Consider the following 12374-nt stretch of genomic DNA (forward strand, 5'->3'; position numbering starts at 1 on the left):
TTCATGCTATTTATTGCAGCTTGTAAAACAGTGATTTGATTGCCCCACAAACCTCAGGCTTTTATATACATTATTTACACAATTAGTCCTGTCTGATTGGCTGATTCTGCTTCGCTCGTGGAGCCTGATTGGTCTTTTCCTGCCAATCAGTTGTTGCATTCTACGATCCCATCAGCCTAATACGCTGATTAACTTCCTCCTGGAGTCTGATTGGTCTTTTCCTGCAAGCCAATCAGTTGTTGCATTTTAGGATCCTACTTGCCTATTGTTCTAGGATCCAAGCTTAGTACATAACAGTTCTCACATTGGCTAAACAGATACCAATGTGCAGCTCAAAAAGCAGGATCTGAATGCAAGAGCACTCTCCACTCCTGCAGTTTCCAGCAACAGGTATTCAGAATAATAATGGCCACAACAGTGGAGGTAGAACATAGCCTTATCCTCTATGAAGATGTCTATCCTCTTTTAAAGCCATCCAAGCTGGTGACCATGCTAGACTTCTGTAGGAGCAAATTCCATAGTGAAGAAGTAATTTCTTTTTTCTGAATCTTCCCACATTCAGCTTCATTGGACATCCCATCATAATGAAAAAGAGAGAGAAAATTCTTAATAATTTCATATTGCCTCTTGCATCTCTCAATCTACCATGACTAGCCTATGTCCCCTCTGCAAATCCGTAATATTTAATTTGGATCATAACAGAGCATCCTAATGATCTCAATTTCCTCATCACCAGTCTGTTGCCTGCAGATGAAGATGATGAAGAGCAATTAGTTGTGGAATGCCAGGACACAAAGTGACTTCTCCTAGATGGTGTGTGTGTGTGTGTGTGTGTGTGTGTAGGAGTGGACATTTGCTAATTTTCAAAGCAGCTGTCTTAGCTGAGATATCCTGCTAAAACTAGGGGTGGAGAACCTGTGGCCTGCCAGGTCTTACCAGGCTGCGACATCCATCACTTCAGCCAGCATAGCCAATGGTCAGGGATCATGAGCTCTGGAGCAGAATGACATCCGGAGGGCTGCAGGGTCCATATCTCTAGTTTAAATATATACACAGAATGGATACATTTAATCATTCACCAAGTGTGAGGCTTCAGGGAATCCTATCCCTCCCACAGTGGCAGCCAAGAAGCAGATAAACAAAAAGAGTTCTTACCAACTACTTTATTTAATATTCACACAGAAGGAATGCAGTCTCTCTTAGATAATGGCATTGCTCCAAGTAAAGTCCCACCCCCTACGTCTCTCCTATTCTACGTCATCTGTGCACCAACTGATCTGTGCTTTCTGCCTCTGAGCTTTCTGTTCTACTACTCTCAATGCACTCTGGGTCCTGGGAGAGGGGGGCTCAGGAATGCTTTCCCAAGATACTGAGTCTGTTAGCTGTCTCTTCCCTGGTGCTTCCTCTTCCTTCTGCCCCTCTCTCAATATTTCCCAGCTTCTCCCCTCTGCAGCCCCTGAACTATGACCTTCTGCAAACCACTGTTCTAAAGCTATACTGTCCTCCTCTTCTCAGAAAGGTTAAGGAAGAGGGGAGGGCAGTCTCCACCATTCATCCTCAGTCCCATCCCTGACATCAAGTGATAACTTACCATGGTAAGCATGTAAATCTCCTAGCAAAACAGTAATCTGGATCTTCCTGCCAACTCACATGTGCTCTTGCCCTCATGAGAGATAGGAGATGCCAGGTAAAAACTCACCCTTTTGTCAGGCTTTTTGATCAGTAGTCATTTAGAAGTTATGAGGTGGTAATTTTCTTGTTTATGTACTTCTTGATAATTTTTTTTTAATGTTCCTGCTTAATATGTATTGTGTTCTGTGGTGGCTTGTTTTGCTGCAAACTGCCCTGTGCCCGTTTCTGGCAAAGTTCAGTACAGAAATATCTCAGGGGGTTTCTTATATATAAATAAACTGGTGAGACGTTCATCGCCCTTCCATAAATTATTCGTAATCTGGGAAAGGAAGCAGCAATACTCTCCCCACTTGGCCTGTTGCTACAGAAACCAAAGGGAGAGCACAATTGCCCAGTAGTGGGCAGCACAGTGGAGTTGTGGCATTCACTTGATTACCACTTGATGGATCTCTACTGATTACCAGGAAGGAGAGGCAGAAGAGCAAGGCAGCAGGGAGTTGGCACAGTGCAAATGCATTGGCAGGAGTCCCAGATTGGATCTGTCGGTGCACTTGCACAGCACTGACCTCCCCGCCGCCTCGCCCATCCCTCCCAGTAACCACCAGCGACTCAGCTGTTTGGAGGTCAGGTGAGCACTATCACCCTACCGTGCCATCTGCTGCTGTGAATGCCGCAGTGCTGCCACTTGATGAATGGTGGTCTGCATTCATTCACAGGCAGAAGTCTGCATGAGCCGCTGCTTCCTTGAAGAAAAATGATAACTGTTCCCATTCCACAAGGTAACAATGACTATTTGGAAGCATTTCCTCAGGCAAGGAGCTCTGCCGCTTTTAGAAGGGAGGAAGGAAATACAGTGATTAATAACCTGCTTTTGTGGGTTTAATTTTAAATGGTCTGATCCTAAGCTAATTTATTTGGAGGCAAAGACAAATTGTTGCAATCAAGTGGCTACATGGTGGCTACTGTAAATTCCAATCTTTGAGGTGATATGTTTCTGTACAGCTGCTCAGCATGCAGGACCATTCCTTTATGCTATTGTATACTCACCTTTAGAAGAGTTTCTGTTGGAATGGAGGTGCCATACAATGAGGCCTATGAACAAGGAACTAACCACATGAATCCAAGGGCATCAACAAATGGAACCCAATGAGTCTTGAGTATTATTGGCTTGTGACAATGTGGATGCAAGCTTTTTCATTGATAATGGTGGTGTTATGGAACACGTTCCCTACCGAAATTTGAGAAAGCCCATCTATATTGACATTTCATGGGCTATTGAAGACACACCTGTTTACTCAGCCATTCCCGTGATTTCTCAGCTGATTCTCTTGTTTTAATACCTACGTTGTCCTCTTGTATATTTTAAGAATGGATTTTCACATTTTTCCTATCATTAATTAATCATTTAATTAATATCCTGCATAAATAGCTTCTAAGTCATTTACAAGTAAAATACACAATAAAACCAATTTAATCAAAATGTTAAACTAAACATTCACAATAAAAACAGACAATAAAACATGCCTGTTTTAAAACTGGAACAGACAGGAAAATATTTAAAACAGTTAAAACAGGAGGTTCAAGTAAGGAGATCAGGGGTACGTTTGTCTCTAAACAGTTGTGTGGCAGAATGCCCATACTAATGGAGGCTCTCATATTTTGTCAGGGAGAGTGTTCCACAATACTGGTGTCACGATTGAAAAATCCTGCTTCTGTAGTACCACAGGCTAATAATCATCCAGCCACAGCAGAACTAACCAAGTTTCTATAACTGGATTTTATACTTTGTGAGCTTCTTAGCTCACGAACTTATATATATATATATATATATATATATATATATATATATATATGCTTTCGTAGATTTTCACGGGTACAGGAATGCAGGTTTTGGTGTCCTCGGGTGTCTTCCCGTGTAAAAGTTGGGGTGTCTAGGCGACGTTTCGACGAGGTCTCACTCGTCATCTTCAGGCTGGTGCTTTCGGCTTCTTGTTACTGGAACAGAGCGGGATCTCAATGTTTGAGTTCCTATAAATACTGTAGAGGGGGTGTGGTGTCTAGCCTCCAATGTTCTGGGCAGAGAGGAAGTTCCCAGGCTAGTGTGCCTTTTCTTCTTTTGTTCCTTAATTACTTGAGAGATACCTTGAGTGATTTCTTGAGTGATATCCTGAGTACCACTTAGGTGGGTCATTAGGTGTGGATTAGTTGCTAAAGTCTTTGTGTCTTGACCTCTTGAACTTTGTGAAGAGTTTTCCTGAGAAGATGGCTGTATTGCACTTAGTTGTGCTTTGGCTTGGCTTCGTGTATAGGGGCGAGCTGTGGTTTTGTGGCTTGTGTCAGCCAGATCTGTGTAGGGATTGCAGGGGGGTGCAGCATCCGGAGGTGCCACCATGGATTGGCTACTGGATGGTGTCAGTAATTCATCTGTGGAGAGGGTCTGGGTTTGGGTCTGGTGTGGTTGATTGGTGTTGGCGTTCTGTGTGCCTCTGGATCTGGTGTCAGTTTTTGTGGAGAGGGCTAATTTCCAGATGTCTGGCAAGCGGGATGTGTCGTCACGCTTGTTCATGTTGTGAGGGTGTTTCTCTATCTCGATGGCTTCCATGATTATTCTCTTGTGGTGATGTTCCGTGTTAAAGAGCAATTTGGAATCTGCAAAATTAATTTCGTGTCCTGTTTCTTTCATGTGTTGGAAAAGAGAGGAAGTTTTTTCTTCTTTTTTGACGGCATTCTTGTGTTCTGCGATACGTGCATTTATTCGTCTGTTTGTTTGTCCAATGTACGTGGCTGGGCAGACTTTGCAGGGTATTTCATAGATCCCTTGGTTTTCCAACTGGATTTTATCCTTGGGGTTTCTGAGGATATTGGCTATTTTTTGGTTGGTGCAAAAGGCTGTTTTGATATTGTGTTTATGGAGGATTTTGCTAATTTTATCTGTAGTGCCCTTGATATAAGGAAGGAGGGCCATGCCATTGTTTTCTTCTGTGTCTTGGTTTTTGGGGGGTGTTTCCTTTTGGATTAGCTTCGTAATCCTGTTTTGCTGGTATCCATTGGCAATTAACACATTTGAGAGATTCTGTAACTCAGTTGTCAAGTGGTCTTTGTCAGCCAGGCGTTTGGTTCTGGAGATGAGAGTCTTGGCTACGGAGTTTATTTGTGCAGGGTGGTGGTGTGATTGTGCATGTAAGTAGCGGTTGGTGTGTGTTTTTTTCTGGTAGATAGTGTGTCCTAGGGAGCCATCAGGTTTTTTGTAGATTTGAGGCTAGACACCACACCCCCTCTACAGTATTTATAGGAACTCAAACATTGAGATCCCGCTCTGTTCCAGTAACAAGAAGCCGAAAGCACCAGCCTGAAGATGACGAGTGAGACCTCGTCGAAACGTCGCCTAGACACCCCAACTTTTACACGGGAAGACACCCGAGGACACCAAAACCTGCATTCCTGTACCCGTGAAAATCTACGAAAGCAAATATCTTACCTCTACGGGGAGGAAACCTTCCAGCTGACAAGAACCTACGAGAAACTAGAAGTCCGAAGAGCCACCATCTTATGTGATCTCTTGTTCCTACGCAACTGCCGAGACAACAAATTAATTCCCACATGCTTCCAACTTAAATTCCATTCTAAAACCCCAGCCACCGAAAGGATCCTGAAACGAACTGAACTATCCCTAATCAGAAACGAACTACACAAGAAAAGATACCTACTAGACCAAACCAACAAAGATCTACTCACTCTTCACCTCAAACTCTGTAACAAAATCCACCCTGCACTCTGGGACAAATGCAAACAACTAGCCGTCTGGAGAGCTGAAACGGAGACCTCACATAAGACAGACACACACACCAACAAACTCCACAAACTAGAGAAACGCCAGAAGCCCGGCCACCCTCCACAGCAACCCATGAAACAAACAGTACATAACATATCAGACAGGATCCTCACCACAACTGAAACCAAAGTACTCTCCAAAGGTTTCAACTTTGCAGTCGCCCCGAGACGCATCCCCACGGAAAACATCATATGCGGAGTCGAAGCTAGCCTAACCAAATTCAACCCAGATGAAGCCAATAAAATCAGACTTGAAGTCACCAACATCCTCTGCTCCAGCAAACCACCCAGAAGCAATTTACACAAAGAAGAACAGAAAGCACTCACCAACCTGAGGAAAGACAACAACATAATCATTCTCCCAGCAGACAAAGGTAATGCCACAGTGGTGATGAACACATCGGACTACCAAGCAAAACTATCAAAGCTACTCCAAGATCCTGCCTACAAACCTATAAAAACAGATCCCACCACCTATCTGGAAAAAACCACCAAATCCAAAATAAAAGCCTCTCCTATCAGTGAAGAAATCCAGCTAAGAATCATCCCCAGAGAAAAATCATCCAGATGCCCCAAACTCTACGGCCTCCCCAAGATACACAAAGAAGGAACACCACTCAGACCAATAGTCAGCTCCATAGGCTCACCTCTACAAAATCTCGCTAAATTTCTCGCCAAGCAACTTCAGCCCTATGCAGAATCCATCTCTTCACACGTACCAAACTCCTTCCAGTTCATAGAAACAATAAAGAAGCAAAACCTACATCCTAATGACCTACTTGTGAGCTTCGATGTTGTATCTCTCTTCACACAAGTGCCCATTAATGAAGCCTTGACAGCTATTCAAAACAAATACAATCCCCCCGAATACATCTTGGACCTGACCAACCACTGCCTAACCAACACGTACTTCATCCACAATGGACAAAGATACAAACAGATAGAAGGAGCACCTATGGGATCACCCCTCTCACCGGTCATCGCAAACCTGTACATGGAACACTTTGAAACCAATGCTTTAGACAAGTCAGAACACAAACCCAAACTTTGGCTCAGATATGTTGACGACACCTTTGTAATTTGGCCACACAGGAAAGAAAAACTGGATAGCTTCCTCACACATCTCAACAACTTACACCCCAAAATACAATTCACTATGGAAATAGAAGCCAACAACCAACTTCCCTTCCTTGACGTCCTAATCTACAAAAAACCTGATGGCTCCCTAGGACACACTATCTACCAGAAAAAAACACACACCAACCGCTACTTACATGCACAATCACACCACCACCCTGCACAAATAAACTCCGTAGCCAAGACTCTCATCTCCAGAACCAAACGCCTGGCTGACAAAGACCACTTGACAACTGAGTTACAGAATCTCTCAAATGTGTTAATTGCCAATGGATACCAGCAAAACAGGATTACGAAGCTAATCCAAAAGGAAACACCCCCCAAAAACCAAGACACAGAAGAAAACAATGGCATGGCCCTCCTTCCTTATATCAAGGGCACTACAGATAAAATTAGCAAAATCCTCCATAAACACAATATCAAAACAGCCTTTTGCACCAACCAAAAAATAGCCAATATCCTCAGAAACCCCAAGGATAAAATCCAGTTGGAAAACCAAGGGATCTATGAAATACCCTGCAAAGTCTGCCCAGCCACGTACATTGGACAAACAAACAGACGAATAAATGCACGTATCGCAGAACACAAGAATGCCGTCAAAAAAGAAGAAAAAACTTCCTCTCTTTTCCAACACATGAAAGAAACAGGACACGAAATTAATTTTGCAGATTCCAAATTGCTCTTTAACACGGAACATCACCACAAGAGAATAATCATGGAAGCCATCGAGATAGAGAAACACCCTCACAACATGAACAAGCGTGACGACACATCCCGCTTGCCAGACATCTGGAAATTAGCCCTCTCCACAAAAACTGACACCAGATCCAGAGGCACACAGAACGCCAACACCAATCAACCACACCAGACCCAAACCCAGACCCTCTCCACAGATGAATTACTGACACCATCCAGTAGCCAATCCATGGTGGCACCTCCGGATGCTGCACCCCCCTGCAATCCCTACACAGATCTGGCTGACACAAGCCACAAAACCACAGCTCGCCCCTATACACGAAGCCAAGCCAAAGCACAACTAAGTGCAATACAGCCATCTTCTCAGGAAAACTCTTCACAAAGTTCAAGAGGTCAAGACACAAAGACTTTAGCAACTAATCCACACCTAATGACCCACCTAAGTGGTACTCAGGATATCACTCAAGAAATCACTCAAGGTATCTCTCAAGTAATTAAGGAACAAAAGAAGAAAAGGCACACTAGCCTGGGAACTTCCTCTCTGCCCAGAACATTGGAGGCTAGACACCACACCCCCTCTACAGTATTTATAGGAACTCAAACATTGAGATCCCGCTCTGTTCCAGTAACAAGAAGCCGAAAGCACCAGCCTGAAGATGACGAGTGAGACCTCGTCGAAACGTCGCCTAGACACCCCAACTTTTACACGGGAAGACACCCGAGGACACCAAAACCTGCATATATATATATATATATATATATATATATATATATATATATATGAATATGAAAAAGAAGAAGCCATCATCTTGGTCATATGAGTCTGGCCTGAATACCACTGATTCCATGGAAATGTGCCTTGAGCCACCAATATAGCCACAATATAGAAGCCACTGTAAATCCATGTATATGATGTGTGTCATCACACAGAGAACCATTCATATTGAGTGAATTGAGGAGTTTTCACCATCCCAGTTTTTGTTTCAGAAAGTTGACAAAGTTCAGAGTGCTCTTCCACATGAACAGTTCATCACAGGATGAGAGCTGTCGTGCTGTGGAGTTTACAGTGGCTTCTTCATGGTGGCTGAAGTCTGTAGACCAGCTCTCTCTAAAACTTACTTTATTCAGATAAGGTTTTGCTTTTTCCTCTTGGCGTATAACAAGTCTGTGTACTTATGTGGCCACAATTTGGGGATGTGGCATGGCAGAATGTGGTCAATTTTTTAAAAAGTGGGTGCATGAGAACCTTTGGATTCATGCAATTTAGTCCTCTGTATTAATTTCAGCAATTAAAGCATCATTAGATACTTAATTGGAAATCTGGCTTATAGAATTATAAATCACATCAGTGATGTGATCTGGCATTGTCTGTTATTACACTTGCAAATGATTTGCAATACATGCTCAATAAACAACAGGATCTCAGTTTGGGGCTCATTTTCTAAAATCCATAAAGGAAAATGACTAGCAGCAAGATATCATCAGACAGCTTAATTGATTGCACGTATTGCATTTATTTTGGAGCGTCAGTATGAGTGATCATCTTTTAGATGTTCCAGGGATATTAGTATAACTATCATATTGATCAGCCTGAACCTTTAGGCTATCATTTTCCTTGAGAACCCAAGACAGTATCCCCCCTGCTTGCAGCATTGGCAGAAGGCACATAGTCATGTGCCAGCCCATTATGCTCAGCTGGGTAGCAAAACATCCTGCGGTTACATGAGACCAAAGTGGCAAGAGAGAGACCAAGTGGCAAGGCTAGAACATGTTTCTCCCTAACAAATGCTTCATCAGGACGTCTTTCAATTCCTCTGGAAAGTTCAAGAAGCTGTAAGGCAGCATTTAGCGTGTGGGTGGTCTTGGGAAACACAAATGCCAAGTGGATTCTCTGGTCTTTCTTCAAGGCTGCATTAACAAACTCCCATCCAGGGTGCTCTTTTTAAACAGAGACTCTGTTAGTATTAGCACAAGGAGGAAAGTTCAGACTTCCCTAGAGGTAGGACTACATGTGGTGGCATCAGGCCAATATCTTCAACATGGGTCACCATCAAATAGCATTGGCACATCAGGGTGGGGCAATTTCCAGCAGTGGGCTGGAGAGAGAGTGTTGAATCCTTTTTCTGCCCCTCGTTCCCATCCCCCTCCCCTTCCCATGCTTCCCCCACCCCCACCCTTCTCTCAAAGCCCAGATGGAGGAGGAATACTTCAGTACTTCTTTCTGTAAAGCTATGCCCACTGCTTTTTTGCAGTGAGCTGCATGTGAATCATAGAATTTAAGAGTTGGCAGGAATCCTGCGGGTCATCCAGACCAGGGGTCAGCAAATTTTTTCAGCAGGGGGCCAGTCCACTGTCCCTCAGACCTTGTGGGGGGCCAGACTATATTTTTTGGGGGGCGATGAGTTAATTCCTATGCTCCACAAATAACCCAGAGATGCATTTTAAATAAAAACACACATTCTACACATGTAAAAACACCAGGCAGGCTCCACAAATAACCCAGAGATGTATTTTAAATACAGTAATATCTTGGTTTATAACCATAATCCGTTCCGGTTGTAAACCAAAACAGGTTGTAACCCAAGGTCACTTTGGCCAATGGGGCCTCCAAAAAAAGGGGGGGTTGTAAAAAAAAAAGGGACACACACTTCAGGGTTTGACGTGGTTGTAATCCAAAACGGTTGCAATCCAAAATGGTTGCAAACCAAGGTACCACTGTAAAAGGGCACATTCTACTCATGTAAAAACACACTGATTCCCGGACCGTCTGCGGACTGGATTTGTAAAGCAGCTGGGCTGGATTCAGCCCCTGGGCCTTAGTTTGCCTACCCATGATTTAGACTATCCCCTGACCAGTGCACAACTTGGCAAGCACAGAATCTCTGACAGACGGCTATCCAGCCCCTGCTGCTTAAATATCTCTGTTGAAGGAGAGCCAGCCACTTCTGGAGGCAGCCTTTTCCCAGCGCCAAACAGCTCGGATGAAAATTAGCATCTTAGCAGCACTGTGGATTTGCTGCCTGCTGGGAATCATGTTCCATTACGCCAATGGAGCTGCAAGCACAATGGATTGGATCCAATGATTCTGTTCCGTGAGTGGAAAGGGTCCTTCTCTGAGCAAAGCTCAGTCAACGAGTCAAGAGGAAGGTCTGGATCCAAGCCATTTTTAACCAAGGACAAACTTTCATTGCATATGCTGCTCCTTACGTTAGGGCTTCGTTGCTTTGCTTCTTTAACTGTCAGGGATAAAATATATGCTTATGTTTGATTGATTGACTGATTGATTGATTGATTGATTGATTGAACACTTGCTATATCACATTATGGAATTCCCCCATCTTAGCAATGTTATGCAATCCCCAGCTGACTCGTATTTTGCCCAGAGCTGTTATTCATTTTGCTAATATCCTGGCATTTATTGCTGAATGCATCCACTTTTTCCAACAATCTTTGTTCTCCTTTGGCATAAAAAGAGCAGAAAGTTTGTGTGGGTGACGGAAGAGATCGTGCCAAGTTCCTAATTTGACTGAGCTCTTTTTTCCCTTTCGTTTTTTTGCATCTCGCTCCCTCCTTCCAAGCCTATCTTTTTCCGTTGTGCAAAAGTCACACATCTTGGTTTCATGGCTTTCTCTCATGCCTGCCTTTTCTATTTGTTATGTTTTCCCCAGCTCTATTGCTAATGCAGACATCTTTGTTAGCTGCTACCATGATGGTGTGGAGCCTTGCTTCATTAGAATATACTGCTTGTTAAATTCAAAAATGTATTTTTTTCCTCTAGGCTTTTTAAAAATAAAATAAAATTCTTGGCTGTGGAGTAGTCGCTTGTGTGTGGGCCTGGATGGATTTCCTTCTTCAATGTTGCCATCAAGAAACGGAAACAAGAGATGCCACCAAGGTGGGTGGAATCAGGCACAGCTAAAGTAGATTTTCAAGCACATTATTGCCTAATGCGGATCAATAGCCTATGAGTACGAATACTCCAAGTTCCAAATGAGTTCTGGACAGGGAAGTGATTTCATGAACTGCGAAAAGCAGTTTAACAACCTATGAATCATTTCACCCACTGTATTTCAACAAACAGCACATCTGTTTTTCCATTTTTAAAATATTTGCTCATTATAATGTTATACCTAAAACAACTAGTGTGGTCCAATTCAGTAGTATGCTGCATCTGGGGCACCATCCAGAAACCTCCAACGCACATGCCTTCAGGTTTGTCCCTAGGGACACGTGAAGTTGCCTTATACTGGATCAGTCCATTGGTGCATCTAGCCCAGTATTGTCTTCACTCACACACAGTAGCTCTCTGGGCTTTAATGTGGGTGTTTCTTCCAGTCCAGAGATGCCAGGGATTGGACCTTCAGCATCCAAAGCAAATGTTCTACCACCAAGTGGGTCTTCTCCCCTAAGATCCCATGCTACATAACTGAGCTTGATACTTCTGAATGGGCCACCATTCAAGCAATTTCTTTGGCCTGTGGAACTCTTGTAGAGATGAGATGTTCCAAGTTCCCATTCACATCTCTCTGAGTCAGAGATCTGGGGGACACCTCTCTATTCTTACCTTTTCTTATCCATCCATACAATGGAAATAATGAGATGCGGGGGCGCAATTAGTGCCAGCACCATCCGTTAAGAGTTTGGGTGTAATCTTCGACACCTCCCTTTCCATGGAGGCGCAGATTGCAGCTATAACAAAGGTGGCATTTTCCTATCTCTGCCAAGCTAAGCAGTTGGCTCCTTACCTCTCTCGCCCTGACCTAGCCACTGTGATCCACGCAACGGTCACCTCCAGACTGGATTATTGTAACTCGCTCTACGTGGGGCTGCCCTTGAGACTGACCCAGAAACTCCAGCGGGTGCAGAATGCTGCAGCGAGACTTCTTACGGGGTCTTCGCTGCGAGATCACATTCACCCGGTGCTATACCAGCTGCACTGGCTCCCGGTGGAGTACAGGATCAGGTTTAAGGTGCTGGTTTTAACCTTTAAAGCCCTATACGGCCTAGGACCCTCGTACCTACAGGACCGCCTCTCCTGGTATGCCCCACAGAGAAACTTACAGTCTTCAAATAAAAAC

At 43.8% G+C, this 12374-nt stretch overlaps 1 protein-coding gene and 1 long non-coding RNA gene across 2 annotated transcripts in view; one reads left to right on the top strand and one right to left on the bottom strand.

Annotated features, from left to right (window-relative positions):
• The window catches only part of LOC310853068 (uncharacterized protein), a gene marked incomplete at its 3' end in the record, with an annotated part of 182978 nt that extends 171632 nt beyond the window's left edge, over nucleotides 1-11346 (top strand). The window contains exons 3-4 of the mRNA XM_083757236.1: nucleotides 4958-7361; nucleotides 11258-11346. Of these exons, the coding sequence (XP_083613362.1) occupies nucleotides 4988-7361; nucleotides 11258-11346 (2463 nt within the window). The 5' untranslated portion in view covers nucleotides 4958-4987. The remainder of the gene's footprint in view (nucleotides 1-4957; nucleotides 7362-11257) is intronic.
• Nucleotides 48-12374, bottom strand: part of LOC310852585 — a 60778-nt gene continuing 48451 nt past the window's right edge. The window contains exons 3-4 of the long non-coding RNA XR_014568291.1: nucleotides 937-1033; nucleotides 48-562 (exon numbers count right to left, since the gene is read on the bottom strand). This is a non-coding gene — a long non-coding RNA (uncharacterized lncRNA). The remainder of the gene's footprint in view (nucleotides 563-936; nucleotides 1034-12374) is intronic.

Source organism: Podarcis gaigeae (assembly GCF_964106915.1).
Source record: "Podarcis gaigeae genome assembly, chromosome: 9".
In the NCBI taxonomy this organism is placed as follows: domain Eukaryota; kingdom Metazoa; phylum Chordata; class Lepidosauria; order Squamata; family Lacertidae; genus Podarcis; species Podarcis gaigeae.